General features: G+C 46.7%; 1 protein-coding gene, 1 long non-coding RNA gene and 1 other non-coding gene across 4 annotated transcripts; 2 read left to right on the top strand and 1 right to left on the bottom strand.

Moving 5' to 3' along the window:
- Nucleotides 1-1,261: 1,261 nt before the first annotated feature.
- LOC102147461 (uncharacterized) lies at nucleotides 1,262-8,789 on the bottom strand. Of its 2 annotated transcripts, none has more exons than XR_011435027.1 (8): nucleotides 8,668-8,789; nucleotides 6,107-6,287; nucleotides 5,698-5,929; nucleotides 5,256-5,308; nucleotides 4,724-5,023; nucleotides 2,339-2,636; nucleotides 2,085-2,140; nucleotides 1,262-1,476 (listed from the first exon to the last, which is right to left on the bottom strand). It is a non-coding gene; the product is annotated as an uncharacterized lncRNA (long non-coding RNA). The 2 variants fall into 2 exon arrangements; XR_001377993.3 differs by having other exon boundaries at nucleotides 6,107-6,355; nucleotides 8,668-8,779.
- RPL39 (ribosomal protein L39) lies at nucleotides 8,743-12,123 on the top strand. The gene is made up of 3 exons (XM_003365865.5): nucleotides 8,743-8,882; nucleotides 10,352-10,455; nucleotides 11,881-12,123. Exons 1-3 carry the CDS (start codon nucleotides 8,880-8,882, stop codon nucleotides 11,927-11,929), a joined length of 156 nt encoding a protein of 51 aa, XP_003365913.1. The 5' UTR covers nucleotides 8,743-8,879; the 3' UTR covers nucleotides 11,930-12,123.
- On the top strand, nucleotides 11,269-11,401 carry LOC111771692 (small nucleolar RNA SNORA69). The gene has a single exon (XR_002805619.1). It is a non-coding gene; the product is annotated as a small nucleolar RNA SNORA69 (small nucleolar RNA).
- Nucleotides 12,124-23,807: the final 11,684 nt, after the last annotated feature.

Here is a 23,807-nt window from a genome sequence, read left to right as displayed (position 1 = left end):
TATTACACAGCTGTAAAAAGGAATGAAGTACTGACACATGATACAACATGAAAGAACCCTGAAAACATTATGCTACGTGAAAGAAGCCAGACACAAAAGGGCACATAATGTATGATTCCATTTATGTGAAATGTCCAGAATATGCAAATCCATGGAAACAGAAAGTATATTAGTGCTTGCCTAAGGCTGGGGGGAGAAGGGGAATGGAAAGCGACTGCTAGTGGGTAGAGGCTTCTTTCTGGGATAGTGAAAGTGTTCTGGAATTAGATGGTGGTGATGGTTACACAACCTTGTGAACACACCAAAAACTACTGAATTGTACGTTTTTAAATGGTGACTTTTATGGTATGTGAATTATATTTCAAAAAAAGAATGAGAGGAGGGGCCAGCCCGGTGGTGCAGCAGTTAAGTTTGCACGTTCCGCTTCTCGGCGGCCCGGGGTTCGCCGGTTTGGATCCCGGGTGTGGACATGGCACTGCTTGGCACGCCATGCTGTGGTAGGCGTCCCATATATAAAGTAGAGGAAGATGGGCACAGATGTTAGCTCAGGGCCAGGCTTCCTCAGCAAAAAGAGGAGGACTGGCAGTAGTTAGCTCAGGGCTAATCTTCCTCAAAAAAAAAAAAAAAGCATGAGAGGAGAGAAATTGGAAACAGAAATCTCGACAAATCTTGCACAGCTTTGTTGTAAAAGGAAGGAGGGAACGGAGTAGCAGTGGAAAGGGAGTTGGGATAAAGAGCAGGCTTTTAAAAGGGGAGAAATGCCCGCCTATTTATTTGTACATTGTTGGGAACAATCCAGTGAAAAGCAGGGACAGAAAGGACAGAACTGCCAGAGCAAGGTTCTTGACTAGGTGACAGGGGTTAGGATTGAGGGCACAAGCAAGCAGAAAGGCTGGCCATAGTGCAAATACTTCATCCGCAGGAACAGGATGAAGGCAGAGGATTCGAGTGCAGGTGCTGGGAGCTGGGACGTGGTAGGTGAGTCATGGAAGATCTCCTGTGATTGCTTAAATTTTCTCGGTGACTAGGAAGCAAGGCCATCATGTGAGAGAACGGAGGAGGAAGGGCTGCAGATCTGAGGACAGAAGAGGTTTGAAACAGTTGTCTAGGCCAAGGGTTGACAAACTGTGGACCAAACCGGGCCGCTGCCTATTTGTGTACAGCCTGCCAACTAAGAATTGTTTTTGTATTTTTAAATGGTTGAAAAAAATCAAAAGAAGAATAATATTTTGTGACACAAGAAAATTCTATGAAATTCAAATTTCAGCTTCCATAACTACAATTTTATTGGAACCCTGCCATACCCATTCATTTATGTATTGTCTAGCTGCAATGGCAGAGTTGAGCAGTTGCAACAGACACCATACGTCACCTGCAAAGACTAAAATATTTACTATCAGAAGAAGTTTGCCAACCCCTGGTCCAGGCCTTTGCTACTGAAAGTGCGGGTCCACAGTCCAGCAGCATGCACATCACCTGGGAAGTTATCAGAAATACAGAATCAGAGTCTGTGGTCTAATAGGATGCCCAGGTGAAGTGTGTGCACATTCAAGCTTAAGAAGCACTGTTCTCGGAGAATGGGAGGGTGGCTAGACTAAAGAAAGGTAGGGTTGTGGGACAGCACTGAGGGCCCACTCGAAGTCAGTGGTCATGAACCTGAAGTGAGGCCGGTCGGCTTCCTCCAGCTTCATTCAGCTGCCAGAGGTGCAGATATGTTGAGCAGGTGGAGAACTGGATTTACAAGGGTTATGCTTTCTCCCAGCAAGTACAAGAAAGGGCAAGGTGTGTACAAGTGAGTGGTTGATATAATTTAAACTGAGTAAGGAGGGAAGAGGAGACAAGGAGGGGTGGCGGAGAGAAAAGGGAAAAGGTACAGGTTCAGTGGATTGCCGGTCCTGGTGGGGTGGAAATGTAGTCAGTGTTGGGGTACTAGAAGAAGGGAGCTGCACGGAGAGCAGAGAATGGGCTAATGCCACGGTCAAAGGAAGGGCAAGGGAGCGAGTGGCTGCAGGGTGGTGGAGGACAAGACACTGAAGGAGAGGAGGCCAAGGGTCTGGAGGTATCTGCATGGATATCAAACTCACCAGGGACTGTGACAGGAGTAGTGTTCGAGAGAGTGACAGTGAGCCAAGAGCTAAATCTGCAAGGAATGAGAGGGAGAGACTCAGGGACTGGTAGGCAACTGCAACGAAAAAGAGCATCAGCGCGTTGGGACTGTGGCTACAGCCTCCCGTGGGTCTCCTTGTTTCCTTGTTTCCACTCTTGCCTCTACCCTCATCTGCTTTCCACACAGCTGCCCAAGGGATCTTCCTAAAATACTTACATAATTGCCACTTACCCTTCAAAAGCTTTCAGCTGCTCCCGTTTGCCTTCAGCAGTCATTTTGAAACTCTTCTCGGAGGAACCCTCTTGGCTGGGCAGAAGCACTTCAGGGGTTCCTCAAACAAATGTCCAGGCCAAACACTGAAGACGTAAACCACCCTGAGGAGCCTGTTCTTGTACTTTGTCTGTTTGCTGTATTAGAGTTCGTTCATTCATTCATCAAATATTTACTGAGCTGCTATGTGCGAGGCACAATTCTACGCTCAGGGAAGAAGCAGTGAACAAAACACACAATTCCTCGTGGAATTTCTATTCTAGGGAGGGAGTCAAACAAAAAGAAATAAAATACATGTTAGTCAGATAAGTTCTATGGAGAAAACGGGAGTGAACTGAAGGTGAGAGCAGGTGGAAATGAGGGCAGAGAGGTGGGGGCGGAAAGGTCTGACGGTGTTTGCCCCCGGAGGCCACTGTAAGAACTTGGATTTTTACAAGACTGAGATGATGAGCCATTAGAGCCATGCAGGCAGATGAGTGACACGATGTGGTAGGTTTTAACAGGATCACTCTGGCTGCTGTGTTGAGAAAAGATCATAGGGGGCAGGTTCAGAAGAAGGGAGAAGAGTCAGGGGCTTTTGTCATGATCCCAGCGAGAGATGGTCGTCTCTTGAGCTGGGGTGGGGGCAGTGAGGAACATTTGGATTCTAGACGCATTTTGAAGAGAGAGCTGACAGAATTTGCTAATGGATTGGAATAGGGGTGTAAGAGAAAGAGAAGAGTCAAGGGTGGGTTTCTATATAAAACGGCTTTCAACCCAAAGAACTATTCTACTAAACAATTGCACATTGTTGGCCTCCAGGATAAAGCTCAGACTCCTGGGCCGACCCTGGGAGGCCCTGGATACCTGCTCTCCACCTCTACAACTTTGCAAATATAGTTCCCTCTTCCTGGAAAGCCATCCCTCACTGCCCTACTCTGCCCACTCCTAGTCCTCCATCAGGATTTCCCTCAAGCAGCCCCTTCTCTGAAGACCTCTCCCGACTCTCTACTGCCGGGGCTGGCGAGGGGATCCTCTGTGCTCTGCCAGCATCCCGTGCATCCCTCTCGGCATGTGGGTCACACTGTTCTGTAAGTGACAATACAATCTATTGCTCATAGTAAGGGCATTCAACTTCTTGAGCGAAGGCATGTATCTATTCCAAATCCTGTCTTCTTTCTCCAAATCCCTTTATTCTCTGCAGAAGGCTGTTGAGCCTCCTCATTTCCTACCTTCCGAGCCATCCGCTAGGTGCCACTCCGGTTTTCCTTCTCTCCACCTCCAAGTTCTCTCTCCTGTACATAACATGTTACTTTTACCATAGGAAGGCAGAGGTGGGACTTATTCAATATTTCATTCAAAATGAAAATGAAAATATTCAGATATTTTCCAAAAGAAATAATGGAAGGAGAAATCAGCAACTAATCAAAACTACCTATGAGGAAAAAAATAGCTTATGGAGGATGGAGAGAACAGGGGAGGGAGGGAAGACTGGGATGGCAGCTAGCCCTCTGGAAATGTTTCATTTAGAGTTTTGTCTGTAGATCCACATAAAGTGTTCTTAAGTTTATATTGAAATATAACACCCATACAGAAAAGTGCAAAAACCCGAAGAGTACAGCTAGATGATTTTTCACAAAGTGAACACACCCAGAGAACTGGCACCCAGAGCAAGAAACAAACATGACCAGCAGCCCCTCCCGGCAAGGATAACCACTCGCCTGACTTCTAATGGCATGGATGAGTTCTGCCTGTGTTTGGTCTTTAGGTAAACGGAATCACACAGTACGTGTGCTGTTGTGGCTGGCTGCCTGTGCTCCACGTTCTGTTCGTGATCCATCACCCATGTCATTGTGGGTAGGCATAGCTTGTTCATTTTCATTGCCGTATAGGAGCAGTTCGCCAACATTTTAGTCTTAGGACTCCTTCACACTTAAAAATTACTGAGGACCTCAAAGGGCCTTTGTTTGTGTGGATTGTATCTATCAACATTTGCTGTATTAGAAATGAAAACTGAGAAATATTTCAAACCCAAGAACACATAAGCCCACATTCCATTTCCTGTCAGAGCCACGATGTCATTACAAGTCATGGAGCCTCTTGAAAACTACCACACTCAGGAGAGGAGGAGAGCGAAAGAAGCACATCACTTCTTTGTCTTGTTATCAAAATAGCTTTGATCTCACAGAGCCTCTGCAAGGGTCTTGAGGACCCCCCTGAGTTCCCTGGCTCACACTTTGAGATCTGCTGCTGTACAGCAGCCCTCGGGAAATATACCACAATTTATCTGTTCCTGGTGATAGATTAAGACAGTGTCTAGTTTGGGCCCATTAGAAATAATTCTGCTATAACTAATTTAGTACATACCTTTTGATGCACACGTGTACACCTTTCTGCAGGGGAAACACCTAGGAGAGGAGATGTGGGGTCATGTAGGATGTAAACGGAATCATGTAAAACATTTACATCATTAAAAAACAAAATTAAGGGGCCAGCCCTGTGGCCGAGTGGTTTAAGTTCACGCGTTCCGCTTTAGCGGCCCAGGTTTCACCAGTTCGGATCCCGGGCACGGACATGGCACTGCTCATCAAGCCATGCTGAGGCGGCGTCCCACTTAGCACGACCAGAAGGACCCACAACAAGAATATACAACTATGTACAGTGGGGCTTTGGGGAGAAGAAGGAAAAACAAAAAATGAAGATTAGCAACACATGTTAGCTCAGGTACCAATCTTTAAAAAAAAAATTAAATTTACAAAAAAAAATTTCTCTTCATCCGTCCTTCTCCTTCCCTCCCACTGCAGGAAACAACTGTTCCCCTTTTCAGGGCAAACTCCTCTCCTAATGCCCTTCAGCCCACCCCCATGTCCTCTGAGACCACCCCCACTATCCACCATACCTGGGTTTTCTCGCATCTTTAATCTCTCTTCTTCTCGTCCTCTTCTCCATGATCTACAGAAAGCACCGACTCTTGAGCTCACCGCTCTCTCACTGCCCTCCTGTGTCTCCGTCCCTTCACACTCAAACATCCTAAAAGCATTTCCTCCCCTCGAGTCCTGCCCCACCTCACCACCCACTCTTTCCCCTTCTTGCTACCTTCCCCACCTCCCATCTATACTGCCCAACTTTCACGGGCCCCAAGGAGCACCTTATGTCAAATCCTGGAGCCTCTTCACAGCCCTTGTCCCTTCTGACCCCAGGGGGACCCAGCTCTGTCGAGTTCCCGCCCTTGAAACGTGCCTCCACCGGCTCCGGCCACTGCACATCGACTCTTGTGACTGGCAAGCTGTCCCTTCTAGTTGGAATGCCCTTCTCCCCGTCTCCCCATGTCCTGGTCCCACCTGTGTTAGTCTGCTGGGGCTGCCATAACAAAATACCGCAGACGAGGTGGCTTCACCAACAGAAATTTCTCACAGCTCTGGAGACTTGAAGTCTGAGAGTGTCGGCAGGTTTGGGTCTCCTGAGGCCTCTCTCTTTGTCTTGCAGATGGCCAGCCACCTTCTCACTGCATCCTCACATGGTCTCTCCACACGTGCGTGCATCCTGGTGTCTCCTTGTGTGTCCTAATCTCTTCTGAGAAGGACGCCAGTCAGACTGGGTTAGGGACCACGCTAGCAAGCCTCACTTAACTTCATCACCTCTGTAAACGCCCTACCTCCAAATAAAGTCACATTCTGAGGTACTGGGGGTTAGGGCTTGAACATATGAATTTGAGGAGAACACAATTCAGCCCATAACACCACCACTCACCTTGTAAGGCTGAATTCAAACGCCACCTCTTCCTCTTAGCTGGCAATCAGCACCCCTTCAACATTCTTGTAGGGGCTGGCCCGGTGGCGCAGCAGTTAAGTTCGCATGTTCCACTTCGGCAGCCTGGGCTTCCCCAGTTTGGATCCCAGGTGCGGACCTATGCACCGCTCATCAAGCCATGCTGTGGCAGGTGTCCCACATATAAAATAAAGGAAGATGAGCACAGATGTCAGCTCCAGGCCAGTCTTCCTGAGCAAAAAGAGGAGGATTGGCAAAAGATCTTAGCTCAGGGCTAATCTTCCTCGAAAAAAAAAAAAAAGGTACAAACTTCCAGTTATAAATAATTAAGGCATGGGGATGTAACATACAGCATGGTGACTATAGTTAATAATACTGTATTGCATATTTGAAAGTTGATATGAGAGCAGATCTTGTAAGTTCTCATCACAAGAAAAAAATTTCTAACTATGTATGGTGATGGACGTTAACTAGACTTATTGTGGTGACAATTTCGCAATATATACAAATATCGAATCATTATGTTGTACACCTGAAACTAACATAATGTTATATGTCAATTATACCTCGATAAAAAAATTTTCTTTCTTTTTACTCATTTTTTTTTTTAGGAAGATTAGGCCTGAGCTAACATCCATGCCCATCTAAACATCTACTGGAGCTAACGTCTACTTTACACGTGGGACACCTGCCACAACCTGGCTTGACATGCAGTGTGTAGGTCCACACCAGGGATCCGAACCAGCGACCCTGGGCCGCAGAAATGGAACGTCCGAACTTAACCGCTGTGCCACTGGGCTGGCCCCTCAATAAACAATTTTTAAAAATAAATAAAAGAAAAAGAAAATATTGATTCTTAAATAAATAATAAAAATCCAGGTTAAGAAGCCTAAAGTCTCGCTTCAATTTAATGTAAAATTTTCTGGATGAGGGTCTGAATTTAAAAACTGGATGGCATTAATGTAATAAAACTTTTGCTGTTAAAAAATGGCAATTATTAAATTGGGCTCAAGCTTCCTATGGCTTCTGTACTCCCTCTCTAGAATCTAAGGCACCAGCGTCCTGTTGCCCAAAGCAGAAACCTGGAACCAAGTCCTGTCAATTTTATGTCACAATCATCTCTTCATTTTATTTCCTCTTATTCAGTGTCATGGGGACTGTCTTACTTTGAGCCACCATCATTTCTGGCCCAGACTATTTCCAAAGCCTCCTACCTAGTTTGTTTGTTTTATCGTCTGTCACTATACTCCAACCCAAGGATTCGTAACCTTTTGTGCCTGGAACCCTTTGGCAATCTGATGAAGTTTATGGACTTATTTTCAAAATAAATGTATCAAACAAAGTACATAGGATTACAAAGAAAACCAATTACACTGCAACATTGTTATCAAAATATTTTCTGAAAGAAATGTGTGTTATAAGATATGGGCTTCATAACTCAGTTCTACTTGTGGAACTAATAACTACTGTCATTTCAAAGAAGTGATGAGTGTATAAATGTTAAATATTTCAAGACATCTCCATCAACTGTAATGGGATATGAAACCATCTTTGATTTCTTCTTTTTTTTTGAGGAAGATTAGCCCTGAGCTAACATCCGTGCCCATCTTCCTCTACTTTATATCTGGGATGCCTGCCACAGCATGGCTTGACAATGGGTGCATAGGTTCACACCCGGGATCCAACTGCCGAACCCTGGACCGCCCAAGGAAGCATGGGAACTTAACCGCTGCGCCACCAGGCTGGCTCCTCATCTCTGATTTCTATTGGCAACCAAGTACTGTAGTTTGTTGCATACATTGTAAATAAAGAAAAACGCTACATCTTAGTCAGTTTGATGGAAATGAATTTGTGACTTTTTATCCAAGTTCACTTTGGAGTCTACACATCGATGCTTTGTTGACCCCAGATTAAAAACTCCTCCCTTGACCTCTGGTGCAAATATGCTTGAGGTGACTGCAAAGACACAGAGGTTTTTGTTTTCAAAAGGGGAGAAGAAAAGGATGAACAGGGGAATCATTACCAAAAAGTATGCCATGAATTCCTATACATTTTGCCAAAGTGAGCTACAGCCAGTCTGGGCTTCCTAGTGGCCAAAGAAGAGGTTCTGTCCAGAACTCGGCTTAAACCTTGACTGGCAACCGCCTGCCCAGCCTAACGCTCCTCGGCCGGCCCTAGACCGACAGGGCCCACTCGGTGCAGCCCCCGCCGACCTCTCCTGCTTCCTCCAACCTCACTGTCCCTCCTGGTCCCGCACCGCGCAGCCAGATGGAAACCACCCCCAGCAGTCAAGCAAAGGCCAGGCGGTCGTCACGCCAGGCCGCTCGGGCGGGGCGTGCCCAGCTGCCACCCCGCGGCGCGCTCACGACCGAAGTCCCTTGCGCTCGGACGTGACGTGTCCCTGGCCCTCCACCGGAGGCAGCCCTGCCTCCCCCTCGTGCCTTCCGAAGGATCTCTGCTTTGGCCGTTATCGCGGGCCGTCTGCCTCGGCCACAAAGTGGGGTGCCCTGGCATGCTGACGGGCCCCTGAGGAGCCCACTTACGGAAGCGAACCCCATTTCGCACGAACCAGTGCGGTCTCCCACGGCTCCATGGGACCGAGCAAGGGGGTGCGGCCTGCGGGAGGCGGTGGCCAGCGCACGAGGTCCCGCCCAAGCCCGGCCCCTGGAGCGCTTTGTAACCACGTCCTTCTGCCCGCCTCTTCCTCTTTCTCTCCTCGCCATCGTCGTGTGCGCGGTAGCTGCTCCTCCTCGCCATGGTGAGTCCATCCGTTACCATCAGCTCCGGGCTGGCTTCCCGCGACCCGAGGTCTCCGCGAGCTCGCCAGCGCGGCGGGCTGCATCGAAGTTCCGGGGCATTTTTCAGGCTTTTCCCGGAGAAGGTCGAGTTTGGCCGCCGCTCTCGCCCGCGGGCCTGGTGGGCTGTGGCGAGTAGACGAGGCCCTGGGAAGGGTGAGCTGCGCCCTCGGCTCCAGGCGCCGCCCGGGAGGGAAGAGACTCCCGCTTCCCTTCGCCCTTCTGCCGGAGCGAGCTGTGCTGCTGGGGCCGGGGGGCACCCCACAAATCGGGGCCTGGCGGCGGCTGCCCGCAACACGCAGGACGTGCCGGGCATCGAGAAGGGAACGTGGGCTGCTGGTTTTCGGAGGTCTTTTCATTGGGCGGCCAGGAACATAGCACGCTGTGAGCTTTCGGGACTTTTTAGCCCTTTTTTCAGGGTCTTGAGCGGCACCCCGTGGAAGCTCCTGGAAGAAGGGGCGTTGTGGCATGAATCTATGCCGAATGGGCGTTCTTCGTAAAATGTCAGCTGCGTAAAAAGCCCATGTCGTGAGTTTTTCCGGCGATGGTTTCCTGAGAAAATCGTTTATGGAGAGAATCAGTGTCTAGCGTTTGGTAGTTTTATCAGTCAACGGAAAATTTACGACTGCCGCTGGGAGCTGGCAGGGAGGAACGTTGGCTCTGCCTTCTTTATAACAGCCCCTGTTACGCAAGGGTGTGTTGGGCCACATTGGCCCGACTTGAGAGCAGCACTCATATGCCATTTCTGCGGATTGTCCTGCAAACTGGGGAGGAGGGTGATCGGGTTTGGGTCTAGATGACCCAAGTTCATGAAAGCCAAAAATGGAAAAGTCAGCCTTGAAAAAGTGACATTTTAAATAGAAGTAGTACCAATGGTCGGTGGGTTAGAAGGGACCTAGCGAATGACAGGGACTTTTGTGCAAATCCTAATTACTCTCACAATGACCCTTGAAAGTGGATACCCCTGTTTTTCAAAGTAACGCACTGCAGTTCGTTGACTTGCAAAAGAGAGATTTTTTTTTGGTTGACCGAAAGCTGTGTTCTTTTGTGAAAACCCAAGTTTCCCAGCCCTAGCCATCTTTCATGTGGTCCTGAGTCCTAGGGGGAGCAGGGAAGATTGGCCAAAGGCACCCCAGCCTTGGAGCAGAGAGGACCTGGGTTTGCATCCCAGCTCTGCACGTTCAGACTCTGAGTTGGGGCAGATTACCTACCTCCCTGATTCTGCTGATTTTTATTTGAACAATGGGAATTACGGTATGTGCCTCCAGCGAAGTTGTGAGGAACAAAGCAAAGGGTGGGATGGGTTTAGCATAGAGGGGGGTTGTTCTTGGTATATGTTAAGGATTCAAATGTTGGATTGAGGGAGTTCCTGACTTTAGATTATGAGCTAGCTCTGGTATTGCTGTCTAAGCTGATTGCATTTCCTTCCCAGTCTTCTCACAAGACTTTTAGGATCAAGCGATTCCTAGCCAAGAAACAAAAGCAGAATCGTCCCATTCCCCAATGGATTCGAATGAAAACTGGTAATAAAATCAGGTAAGGACCCCACCACCCCTCGCTTGTTTTTTGTTAAATTTAAGATTACTCTTTGAGCATAAGTATGCAATTGAAAGTTATACGCGCTCCACTTCATCCTGTAACGTCATTCTGAACTCTTTCTTTTAACGTGCTTCCTTTGGATTTCTGGACAGTACCCAGCCCACAGCTGGGCTTAGGGTCAGACACTCCTCCAGTATTAATTTATTAATATTAATTTCCTGGTTGTTTTACGTCTGAGCAGAACATAAGGTGGAAGGCGATCTCATTACACAGCCCAGCGGGGACGACCATGTTGCTCACCCATTGAATTTTTGAGTGTTTCTTTTCTAAAGGTTGGAAGATTACCCTCTACTGTAGTAGTAGTTGAATTGATGATTTTGGAAGAAAAACATTGCTAGAATTGGTTTGTTTAAAATGGAGTATGAGCTTTCCTGGTTCTCCCAAATAATTGAGCCCAGAAGACCACAGAAGACACGGCAGCAAATATTACCAAAATTCTTATTTTCAAAGCATTTTTCAGCTGACACTGTAGAGTTCGCCTAGCAAGTAGGGTCCCTCTTGCAAGATGAAGGCTTTGAAACGCAGGAGCACAAAATGATGAAGCTAGTGTACAAGTCTGGTTTATATAAAGCTCGGTGCCTAGCTCAATAGAGGGTGCCTGTGGTTATCAGGATTAGTCTCTTGCTCTGTCCTCTCCTAGAGCTGGGAAGGCACTTTGTATTTAGGATTACACACTCTTGGCCCAGAGAATTGGCAAATTAAATAATTTTTCTCTTGCTTGAGTTATCTTCTAACTTTGAAAATGTCTTTTAAGCAGGTTGCAATTACAGTGCTTCATTTTGTGGAAGTACTGACATTATCCTGCTGAAAGAAAATCTTGTGTGGATCATTTTTGATTTTGCCTTTGTGAGGGTAAAATCATGACAGATTGACATGGACAATTCTGAGATGGCCTTAGCTCTGCAAATCACTTGGTTTGGTGTTAAAATGGGGATGTTAATCTATTGTAAAAATTACACAGGAGCTTTTATGTGTGTAACCTATTATATAGAAATGACTGTTTTTGGTGTAGTTTACGGGGGGGTGGGGGGGGAGGTGCAAAATGTATGTCTCTGGCTACCCCAGGTCTGTGGAATCAAGAATGGGTGCTTGTCCACTTGCGGAGAAAAGAGCTTCTCTACTACTACCGTCCCAATTAGGAACCGCTGTGTTTTCCTAGCCTGGAATCGTTTTGAGAGGTAAAAAATTGATTTGACTAGTTCTTAAACACATCTAGCAAATCATTTTTTACTCTCCAAAAAGAGCTCCAAACTTGAAGGAAGGAAAAACACGGGACCCTTTGCCTTTCGAGGATTTTATGGTACTTAAAAGGCAACGTTGAGGTCACATTGCCTTTGTAACTTGCAGTTTCCTTCTGTGTAGGTACAACTCCAAGCGGAGACATTGGAGAAGAACCAAGCTGGGTCTATAAGGAATCACAGATGAGATGACACACATATTTATGCTGTATCAAAGTCCTTCTTACATCTTACCATACCACTCTGAAAACGTGACTGTCTGGACAGTTGGATGTGTTTTATTCAGGAATTGATTTTTCTCTTTGTTGCTATGCTTCTGAACTAGTAGGTTGGTTCAGTAATAAATATGTGAGACGTTTTGTTTGAACTGCTCTTGTGTTCTGGTTTGTGAAGTGTGGAATTCCCCCTCCTGCCAGATCTCACGACACTGTCCAGTAGAACTTTCTGCAATAATAGAAATCTTCTCTGGCTACCAATTATTTGAAATATTGCTAGTGCGTGTACAGAACTGATTTTTAAAATTTTACTTAATTGTAATTGTAATAGCTCCATGTGGCTGGTGGCTCTTAAATCTTATGTTATGGGAAGTACATGTACTGCATTTATGTGTCATCCTTGTACCCCAGGGTAGCACGTTCTTAAATAGCATCTTTGGGGGCTGGCCCAGTGGCACAGCAGTTAAGTTCACGGGCTCCACTTCAGCAGCCCAGGGTTCGCTGGTGTGGATCCTAGGCTCAGACCTAGCATCGCTTGTCAAGCCATGTTGAGGCGGTGTCCCCACATAGGAGAACTGGATGACCTACAACTAGGATATACGACTATGCACTGGTGCTTTGGGGAGAAGGAAAAAAAGAGAGGAGATTGGCAACAGATGTTAGCTCAGGGCCAATCTTCAAAAAATTAACAAATTAAAAAAATAAATAGCATCTTTATATTCTCTTCTATGGTGCCAGTCCTCAATAAGAGTAGAAATCTGAACCAGGGGTTTGGCAAACTGGTCTGCTGCCCGTGAGCTAAATTTCTCCATTTTTAAATGGTTGAAAGAAATCAGAAGAATATTTTATACTTAATAAATTTGAATTTACTGGGCATGTATGTGCTGGGCACTGTTCTAGATACTTGGGATTAATCGGTTGATAGACAAATGTATGTTATGTTAGCCTAATGAAAGGCCAATACGCAAGCCATAGCAAATGTCTGAAAAAGGTGGGAAGAAACAAAAGTGCCCTAATTACTTGTGAATGGGGATGAAACTGCAGCAGCAAGGGAAAGGGGAATCAAGTTTGGGGGTAGCTCCCTCCCCAGCCTGTAGGGAGCCTGCACTGGACAAAGCTGAGAAGGCAAGGGGCAGGAGATGGTGGGTGCCGTGTATAGTATGCAGCAAGTGGGGGGCGGGTGTTGCACAGCAAAGGGGTCCCTGCCTTACAGTCACACTAGGAGGCTCAGAGGACTAATCCTTCAGAAGGATCCCTTTTACCAGAAGTTTGAAGAGTGGGCTATGGACTACCAACCAACCCAGGAACCTGGGAGCTGCCACCAGATCTTTGAAACTCATCTCAACTTGTTTACAAGCCCCTGGATTTCAAATATTTCCTCTAATTGCGTCAATGTTGCCTTCGCATTCAAAGACAGTTGCTACTGTGTGAATAGCAGTCGGTAAAGTTTCAAGTCCGAAGCAGTGGGGCTTGATACAGTTAACTGGCAGTCATGTGACGGAAATTTGTAACCATTTTGGAGTATTACAAATATCTCAGCCTCACTATGCAGAGTAGGTTGTAACAGGGCCAGGGGCACACTAATGACAAAGTGAGCTTTCTCTACAGGCCTTGAGTAGGTAATAGGTAAGATTAGAATTAAAAGGGAGGGGACCGGCCCCGTGGTGCAGCAGTTAAGTGCGCACATTCCACTTCGGTGGCCCGGGGTTCATGGGTTTGGATCCTGGGTGTGGACATGGCACCGCTTGGCAAGCCATGCTGTGCTAGGTGTCTCACATATAAAGTAGAGGAAGATGGGCACAGATGTTAGCTCAGGGCCAGTCTTCAGCAAAAAGAGGAAGATTGGCAGCAGATGTTAGCTCAGGGCTAATCTTCCTCCAAAAAGAAAATTGTGAACAAATAAAGTGCTTACCAAAAAAAAGAGTTGAAAGGGAAAATGGGTTGGCCATGTGATAAGGCGTCTTTTGAGCCTGGCAGGTGGACACAGTTCTGGTTCCAGTGGCCCCTCAACAGCTCACGTAATTGCTAAGATTTGTTTCCTCATCTGTGAAGGACTAGACCACTGCTTCCTGAAGGGAGGAGTGGGAGCTTTGAGCGGTTTAGGATTTACATTTATCCACAAGAAGTGCAGCCTAAGATGGCAGCTTTTGCAAGATACACGTTTGACCCTGTGGTGATACTCCCCATCCCTTGATAGCCCCACTGAAAAGCAGGCGGCAGCAGCATGGTCGGGAGTTGGCAGTCTGAAGTGTGACACCACTGAATAGTCTGGATTCCAGTGTTGCTCTTCACCTTTCACCAGCTGTAAGCCTCATTGTTATCTGCAACATGGGGCCCATGCGATCTCCCTCAGGGCTGTGAGAATGAAATGTAATGCACTAAGGCACTTGGTTCAGTGCCTGACTAGGAAAGGGAGAAGAGGAATGGGGAGTGAGCAGGATTAAAGTTCTGGTGTTGATCCCTCCCCAGCAGGCAAGTGCTATATGTGGGATAAAGCTAAAGTAAGAGGGCCGGCAGAGTGGGGAGGGCAGGCCTTCATGGGAGAGAGCGGGCACTGAGATGGTGCTCAGTGTCAGCTGCTGGATACACCCGTTCCCTTCCAATTCCAGGATTACCACCTTGGAGGAGTAGAGTAACCCCTTGAGGACTTGGAAGGGAGGCAGAGTGACAAGAATTAAAATCCTGGGGCTTGCACTCAGGCCTCCGGTTGAATCCCGGCTCCATCACTGAACTAGCTGAGGAAAATTGATCTCTTAAGAGACTTAATCCCGAATCCTTCCTGACGACTTCAGGTTTGTGGAGGACTGGATGATAATGTCTGTAAAGGATCAGTTCTACCAGGTATTCTCCCATTTTACAGATGAGAAAAGGTTATGCACCTCATTCTTGCTAATAGCAGCTAACAGTTTGAGTGTGTAACATGCCAGGTAGCTGCTGTTGGCAGGAATGGCGATGAGAACCAGACTGAGCAGGGAGTAGATTTTGTAAGTTCTTGGAAAGAACAGGGTGAAATAGAACCATTTACGCTTACCTGGTAGTATATTCTGGAGAAGTGAGCAGCAAGCCCTTGCCTATGCAAAGCAGTGGAGGGTGGGGAGCCAAAGGCAAGTATGACTTGCAAGCGTGCTGCAGTCAAGACAGCATGCAGGTGTGTTTGTGCCTGTGCGCATCATACATGCGTGTCTCCGGGAATGGAGGGAGGGAAGATGGCAAACCGTCATCAGAGAAAACTCGCTGAGCTAAACCAAGTAAATGGTGTGGTACATTCTTCATCAGGAGCCATTTTGCCACCCAGGGGACGTTTGGCAATGTCTGGAGACATCTTTGGTTGCAAGAACTGGGGGGAGGGGAGGTACCACTGGCGGCTAGTAGATAGAGACCGGGGATGCTCCCAAACATCTTACAATACACAGGACAGCCCCTACAACAAGGAATTACTGGGCCAAAGTGTCATTAGTACCACGGTTGAGAAGATTTTTTTTTTTTTTGGTGAGGAAGATCGTCCCTGAGCTAACATCTGTGCTAATCTTCCTCTACTTTATATGTGATATGCCACCACAGCATGGCTTGATGAGTGGTCTGTAGGTCCATGCCCAGGATCCAAACCAGTGAACCCCCTGGGCCGCCAAAGGAGAGCGTGCAAACTTAACCACTATGCCACTGGGCCAGCTCCTCAACCAACTTTTCACCTCCACAGGGGGACCTTCCCTGACTGCCCCTTTCTCCCCTCAGTCCAGTTAGGTCCTTCTGCTTAGTGCCTCTCATCACCCTGTAGTTTTCCTTTACAGTTGGAACTAAGGAATATGTGTGGTTAATTGACGTCTGCCTCCCTCACTAGACTGACCTCTACAAGGATGGCGTGTGTCTTGCTCACTGCTGATTGCTCTCACCTAATAGCATCTGCAACAAAGGGGGTGCTCAATAATTAAATTTGTAGAGTGAATGAGGAGATGGGTATGCAAGTGAGCAAGAACAGTACAAATTGTGTGCCTTAACGTGTATAAAAATAATGAAGAAGCAATGACTTGCCTGGAGAGTCGGGGAAGACCTCACCCAGGTTCACCAGGAGGCAACCAGCATGTGTATGTTTGTGCATGCGTACGTGCCCATGCATACACACAGTGAGTCCATAGCCGGAGTTTAAGGCACTAGGGAAAGGATCTGAAGAATTAGATAAGAGCAGATCATGAAAGCTCAGGCATGCCACGAGTTGGGAATGGCACTGTTCTCACCGCTCACCCTCTGTAGGAGTGCCTTCTTCATCACCGCTGGGCCTCCGCATGCACTTAAAGTACAGTCACTGATGAGGCCACCTGGGGCTGCATGGTCAAGGCTGCTGATGGAGACTGTCTCTGTAGCAGCAGGACAGGACTTGGCTCTCAGCCTCACCCTAAATGAAACTGTTCTCTTGGTCAATTTGAATAACTTAGAGGGGCCAGCCCAGTGGCGCAGTGGTTAAGTGCGCACGTTCTGCTTCTTGGCGGCTCCGGGTTCGCCAGTTCGGATCCCGGGTACGCATATGGCACTGCTTGGCAAAAGCCATGCTGTGGTAGGTGTCCCACGTATGAAGTAGAGGAAGATGGGCATGGGTGTTAGCTCAGGGCCACTCTTCCTCAGCAAAAAGAGGAAGATTGGCAGTAGTTAGGGCTAATTTTCCTCAAAAAAAAATAATAATTTCGATTCGAGCAGAGCTGATAATACAGATGTTTACAAAGATGCATATAATAGTAGCAATGAGGGAAAGGATAGAAAAACCCACCAAAAAAGCAAACACCAGCAGCATAGGCCAGACCAGTCATTTTCTAGAATAAGCAGAGAAAAAGTTTAACCCCACCCCCTCAAAAACCGCCTGCTAACAGTATGGGAGTTATAGCCTATTTTTTTTCCTATTTAATTTAATTTAATTTTTTTGGTAAGGAAGATTGTCCCTAAGCTAACATCTGTGCCAATCTCCCTCTATTTTGATGAGTGGTGTGTAGGTCCACACCCGGGATACGAAGCCACGAACCCCAGGCCACTGACGTGGGGCATGAACTTCACCACCACACCACTGGGCCGGCCCCTATAGGCAATTTTTTAAAAATTCTATTGACCTATAAGATGCATACAGAAAAATACAGTTATCATACATGAATAGCTCGGTGAATTTTCACCGGTGAATCCAGTCATGTCACTACCACCCAGATCAGGAAACAACTGCTAAGCATCCCAGAAGCCCCTCCTCAGACCCCCGTTCAGCCACCATCACCCTCGGGTATAACCACTGTCCCAACATCTAACAGAGTAGAGTGGTCTTGTCTATCTGCATTTCATATAAATGGAATAGTAAACTTCACACTTTTGTGTCTTATTTTGCTCACTCACCATCACGAAATTAAATTGTTGCATGCTGTTGTAGATAATTTGTTTTCATTACCGTATAGTGTTACGGTGTGTGAATACGCCGCAGTTTATTTCCCCAGTTTCTTGATGGGCGTGTGGATAGCTTCCAGTTTGGGGCCTTTATGAATAGTGCTGCTACGAACATCTTGGTGCACATCTTTTGTCGAACATATGTATGTATCTCATTACAGGTAATTTAGTTTTCGTTTTTATATTTTCAGAATGTACAGATGTAACAAAAATGCTTTTATAATGAGAAGGAAGCTAATTAAAATTTCTACAATGAGCATGTGTTTAGAAAAAAAAATTTTTACATGCCACAACTTAGAAGGACCCACAACTAAAAAAAAAATACACAACTATGTACCAGGGGGCTTTGGGGAGAAAAAGGAAAAATAAAATCTTTAAAAAAAATTTTTTTAAGGAACGAGAAAATTAAACAACTTCCAGGGTTAGGATACAGCCATTCACATGTTGCTTTTTTTAAAGCAAAAGATTGGAATTTAATAGCCTTTAAAGATATTTCATGGAACTCAAGAGCAGGAGCAGCCAGGCTTCAAGAAGAACCAGAACCAGGGTCTTGAAAGCCATTGAGAAGCCAGGCAGGCTGCTTTCCCTCTCGGGGCCTTTCTTTCAGCTGCTTCCTGCATGACCGCTTTACTCTTGTCCCTCTTGGCAGACCAGCTTCCTCGGCTTCTCTCAGCACCAGGCCAAACACATCGCCCTCCTCATCCCAGGTCAGGCGACCAGTGGAAATGGGTGGGAATTTAAGGCACTAAGCAAGATCGGGAGAGGGTGAGCCCGATTGGCCAGTCAAGAGTCAGTCAACTATTGGAGGCAGGCCCAGTGGTGGCATGGCGGTTAAGTTCACGCAGTCCGCTTAGGCGGCCCGGGTGGGCATCCTGGCACAGACCTAGCACTGCTCATAAAGCCACACTGTGGCAGCATCCCACTTAAAATAGAGGAAGATTGGCACAGATGATAGCTCAGCGACAATCTTCCTCAAGCAAAAAGAGGAAGATTAGCAACAGATGTTAGCTCAGGTGAGGAATCTTCCTCACAACAACAACAAAATGTCAATGGTGGCTAAGGCGGGCAAGGTCCTGTATAAGCATGACTGCCCTGTGGGTGGGCTGGTGCTGAGAGAGCACGGTATAGGCTGAGCAGATGTCCCCAGCAGCATTTACTCCAGTGGAGCTTGGAGCTGGGGACACGAGACCTGCGCTAGTCCTGATGTTGCCTCAAGAAACCCCTTACCTCTCTGCGCCTTTGTCCTCTTCTGCTTGCTCTGTTCACGTGCTTTCTATGGTCCTTTCTGTTGATTTGTGTTTAAGTTTGCTTTTCTGTGGGTATTTTCAGAGACTTCCAAGAATACTGAGAAATGGGAAAGATGACATGTCAAGTAAGCAAGAGAGAATCCTGAAACAAATCAGACAAGCTTATGAGCTGTGGGATTTGAACAAGACATACCTTTTTGACCTGAGACCAAATTCTTGGGTTTGGGCTACAAGGCCAGTTAGGAGTCCAAGCTAGAGTTAAATGTTACCTCTCTCTGGAGACTCAGGGACGAGCCCCATGTTCTTAGTGGAACCATTCCTTCCGGAGGAATCCCTTGTGACTGCCTTATGCACGAGGCCTGGCACCTGTCTCTCTGAGTGTTCTCGGAGACGGATTTTGGTGGGTTCCAAACAGTACAGGGTAGAGGTAACTTTTTCTATTATTATCAATTCATTATTGTGGTTGTGATTGAAAACATTTAAAATATAAAGTAACCTTAGGGGAAACAGCGCAGGGTATACGGGAACTCTAATATTCTTACAACTTTTCTGTAAATCTAAAACTATTCAAAAAGAAAATGTTTATTTAAAAATAAAATAACCAAACATCTAAACCTAGGGGTGAAATTGATTAAGCAGGCATTTTCAAGCGTGGCGCTCCAGGAGACGTCCCGATGGGCGCGTGAGTTCCTACAAATCGCCAAAAGCTGTTGAGCTGCACCGATGCTGTCACATCAAAAACAGCTACTGGAAAGCCGTGTCTACACGGGTTGGTCCCCGGGTGGTTGACAGAGAAAATAGACTATTTGTAGGCTGTCTGGTCTTAGCACAGCCCTTCATGTAGGTGCTTTGGTTAGCTGTGTGGGGACAGCAGGGTCACGTGGAAAGCTCACAGAGCTCTGGGGCTGGACGAGAGGGGTTTACATCGCATACCTTTCGCTTACTAGCTGGGTGACTTTAGAGGAGTTACTTAACCTCCTTGAGTGTGTGTGAAGCGGGAGTTAATACTGTGCCTGGTCTATTGTCGGGATTTAGAAAATGGCAGCAATTCATCTTTAAGAGTTCCCTGGTGTAAACTTGTAACTGATAGTTTTTCCTTCTTTCTTTCTTTTTCCTCCTTCCTTTTCTCCCTCCCTCCCTTCCTTTTCTTCCTTCTTTATTTTTTGACCAGATTGGGGAGGGGATGGACAGTTTCTGTGTCAGCAGGCAGTTAACAGAAAGCTCACACTGGTGTGGGTATTTATGCGCAAACTGAAAACTGAAAGCAAATGGATAACAAACTGCTGTGAGACTCTCTAATTTATGGAGGAAGTGGAAGTCTGGAGCCCAGTGGTGTTCTTAGGAAGCAGTAAAGGGTCCTAAGAAGATGAGGATGTTCATCTCCAAATAGGAGCAGTCAACAATACCATCCTCAGGCCGGCTGGTGGCGCAGCGGTTAAGTGCACACGTTCTGCTTCGGCAGTCCAGGGTTCACTGTTTTGGATCCCGGGTGCGGACGTGGCACCGCTTGGCAAGCCATGCTGTGGTAGGCGTCCCACATATAAAGTGGAGAAAGATGGGCATGGATGTTAGCTCAGGGCCAGTCTTCCTCAGCAAAAAGAGGAGGATTGGCAGCTGATGTTAGCTCAGGGCTAATCTTCCTCAAAGAAAAAGAAACAGTAATATTCCTTAATTTAACAAATATTTATAGAACATCTACATGTGCCAGCTTCTGGGGACACAGTGGTGAATAGGCTGGGCATGGATGCTGCGTTAGGGATCTCACAGTCTAGTGCTATGGCCTCACACCCACACACCCCTGCAATTTTCTTGATTTAATACTTGTGTGTAATGCATGCTTATATTTTTATTTTATCCTATCTCATTAAAAACAGATTTCATGACCTACTAATAGGTTGCATCCACACTTTGAAAAACACTGATCTACTCAGGAGATAGACACATAGACAATTAATGATCACACAGCGGTATAGGTACAATGATAGAAAAGTATTCCTAGGGGCCAAGGGAAGTATTTTGAACTCACATATTTTAAATAAAAAAGGTCTGGTTAAGGCTGATGCAAAAACAGCATATGTCCGTAGTGTGTAATGCAATTTTACATATTTTAATCACCAAAGTAACGTTTATATGTTTGTAATATGCATACACACATATGTAGTATGTAATTTGGGGATCCCAGAGTGGCAACATTTTATACAAACAAAAGCTTTGTGCTTTAAAAGACAGCTTTTCACTGATATTTTGAAAAACACTGGGAACAGTATATTTTTCCATTATCTATTGTTGGGTAACAAACTATCCCAAAACTCCGTGGCCTGGAACAAACATTTTGTTTCCATGATCATTTTGTGGGTCAGGCGCTTGGCCAGGCCTTGGCTGGGTGGCGGCACAGCAGGGACTGGAAGATTCACTCTCCAGATGGCTTCTTCACTCACATGCTGGGCACCTTGGTGCACCTTGGCCTCTCTCTCTCCACACGGCATCTCATCCTCCAGACCTCTCCATGTGGCTTAGGCTTCTCCCAGCATGATCTCGGGGTAGATTGCTTCTGTGGCAGCGGACTTGACTGAGTGTTCCAGGAGAGAGGGACTGGAAACAGTTGCCAGTCTCTTAAGACCTGGGCCCTGAAACTGGCACCAGGCCCACCTTCCTGGGTGTCCCACAGGGCCCTGCACTTAGTTCGATGCCCTGCTTTTGCCATCTTGAAATTCTTAACAAATTTTTAGGAGGGGGCCCACATTTTCAGTTTGCGCCCTGCCCAGTATATCTCTTTTGCTATATTTTATTGGTCTAAGCAGTCACAGAACCCACCTGGATTGAGGGGAAGGGGATGTAGACGCCACCTGTCATTGGGAAGAGGACCAAAGAACCCATGGTTGTCTGTAATCCATCACAGCATGGTGTAAGAGAGGGCACCGAGTACTGGAGTCAAGAAATCTGAGGCCTCGCCCCAGTCTTACAGCTACAACGAGCCTGCCACTAACAAACCACTTCAGCTTTTGGGACTTCAGTTTTCTTCCATTTGAAATGAGGAAATTGGTTCTAAAATCATGACCATCTAATGCCACATTTGTAACTCTAAATATACATCTGATATGACGTTCATTAGCCAAAGCGTTTCCACAGGGCTCACCAAGGGAGAAGGGCATGGGAACCAAGGCAAATGAGCTACAAAAAAACAATTACTTTAACTAGAAGGCCTGTGGATGTCAATTCAAGGTCAGCTGCCTCCAACTCCCACTTGTTCGTTCCACAAACCCCCATTACAGGCTGCGAGGCAACGCACCGTGCTGGGTGCTGGGCTGCAGCGGTGAGCCACATCCACAGGCCCCGTCTTCGCGGGCTCGCAGGCCAAGGCGGGCAGGCGAGTGTGCAGACAGTTGCAGCCCCTCGTTCTGAGAGCTGTGGTGAGGAAGGCACTAGGGCTTCACGAACCTCTGAACGTGGGAGGGGCTGAGGAAGAGCAAGCTGAGCCCTGAAGGCCAAGGCAGAGTTAGGTCTGGGGGCGGGGGTGGAGTGTGGTGTGTTCATCTCCTAGGCAGAGGAAACAGACTGCGAAAAGGCCCAGTCAGGAGAAAGCTGGGAGGCTAGGGAACTGAAAGTCAGTCTGTGTGGCAGAGGTGTAGGAAACAAACATATTTGGGGGTGGCAGGAGAGGGTGCCGAGAGGAAGTAGTGATGAGGCTGGAGAACCAAGCAGGAGCCAGATCATGGGGAGCCTCTAAGCCTTGAGAGGGAGCTTGGCTTCTATCCTGAGGCCCAGAAAAACACTGAAGGGTTCCAAATTGGACAGTGGCCTATCTGGTTTGGGTTTAAGAAATCACCGAGGTTAGTGTGTGGACTGCTGAGATCAGACTGGTTGAGGGTAGGCTAGAAGCAGAGACTGGTAGGTGTGGTTTGTAGTCCAGGTGAGAAATGATGGTGACTGGGGCGAGAGGCAGTGAAGATGGGGTGAAATGGACAGATAATAGAGGTTAAGTAGAATCAATAAGACTTGTGATGGACTGGCTGTAGGGAAAGAGGAAGAGGGAGGTGGCAAGGATGACGCCCAAGTTTCTGGCATGAGCAACAGGGTGGATGGTAGTGTCATTTACTGAGAGGAAAAGACCATGAGAAGAATAGTTTTTTGGTGGAAGAGCAGTGGGATCAAGGGTTCCAGTTTGGATGTATTTAGTTTCAGATGGCTGTCAGACTTCCAGGTGAAGATATCCAATAGACCGTTGGGTTGTGGATATGCAAGTCAAGAGAACTGGAGGTGGCTGTGGGGTTAGGGGAGGGGGTTCTATGTTGACCTAGGAGTGACAGCTGCTTTGCATAATGATGTGAAGGACACAGAAGAGAAGGAGAAGTAGGAAGACAGAGAGGTCACTAGGGACAGTCAGTAGATCAAAGCTCCCAAGGGCTGGGAAGGGCTGAGTCAGAGCACAGGACTAGGGATTTGTCTTACAGAGGAGAGCCCAGGAGTTAAGAGTTCAGACTCAGCAGTCTGTATTGGAACACTTGGTTCTATCACCTTCTAGCTGTGAGACCTTGGGCAAGTCACTTACTTTCCCTGAGCCTCAGTTTCCTCAACTATAAAACAAGGAAATCATGAGAACCCATATCATAAGTTTGCTCTGATGATTAAAGGAGATAATGCATATAATATGCTTACCTTTGTGCCTGGCACTGCATAAATGATAGCTGTTGTTATTATTATAATAGGAGCACAGGAGGGAAAAAATGGGTGCACATGCGGCTCAGTTCGTAGGTTTGGTTGCAAGAAGTTGAACAAATTTTTTTTAGATGGTTTCTATCTTTTGATGAAATAGAAGGTGAGATTATCTACTCAGGGGCTACCTGCTAATGCCTCTGGGGGAGAAAAGCCAGTCATTTGGCATTGATTAGGAGATAGGACAGTCACTACCAAGGGAGGGTCAACAAATTGCCAGTCACTTAAATCATTAAGACTTGCTTTTAAAGTAAAATTAGAAACAGCGGAATAACTGCTAATTTTGTAGCCTAGTACTGAAACTTGTAGAGAGTACATATTCAGAAGTTTTTGTTTGGAAGTATTTGTTCATCTGATTTTTTTTGCTGATATAGTTTTTTTTTTAATGGACTTTATTTTTTAGAATAGTTTTAAATTTACAGAAAAAGTGAGAAGAGGGGCCACCCCAGTGGCATAGAAGTTCA

Source organism: Equus caballus, chromosome X (assembly GCF_041296265.1).
Source record: "Equus caballus isolate H_3958 breed thoroughbred chromosome X, TB-T2T, whole genome shotgun sequence".
Lineage (NCBI taxonomy): Eukaryota > Metazoa > Chordata > Mammalia > Perissodactyla > Equidae > Equus > Equus caballus.
This window is presented reverse-complemented; position numbering and strand designations above follow the sequence as displayed.

Coding starts and splice junctions, on each gene's coding strand:
- RPL39 (XM_003365865.5), top strand. Junction 10,456..11,880: donor AAAACTGGTAATAAAATCAG/GTAAGGACCCCA, acceptor CCTTCTGTGTAG/GTACAACTCCAAGCGGAGAC.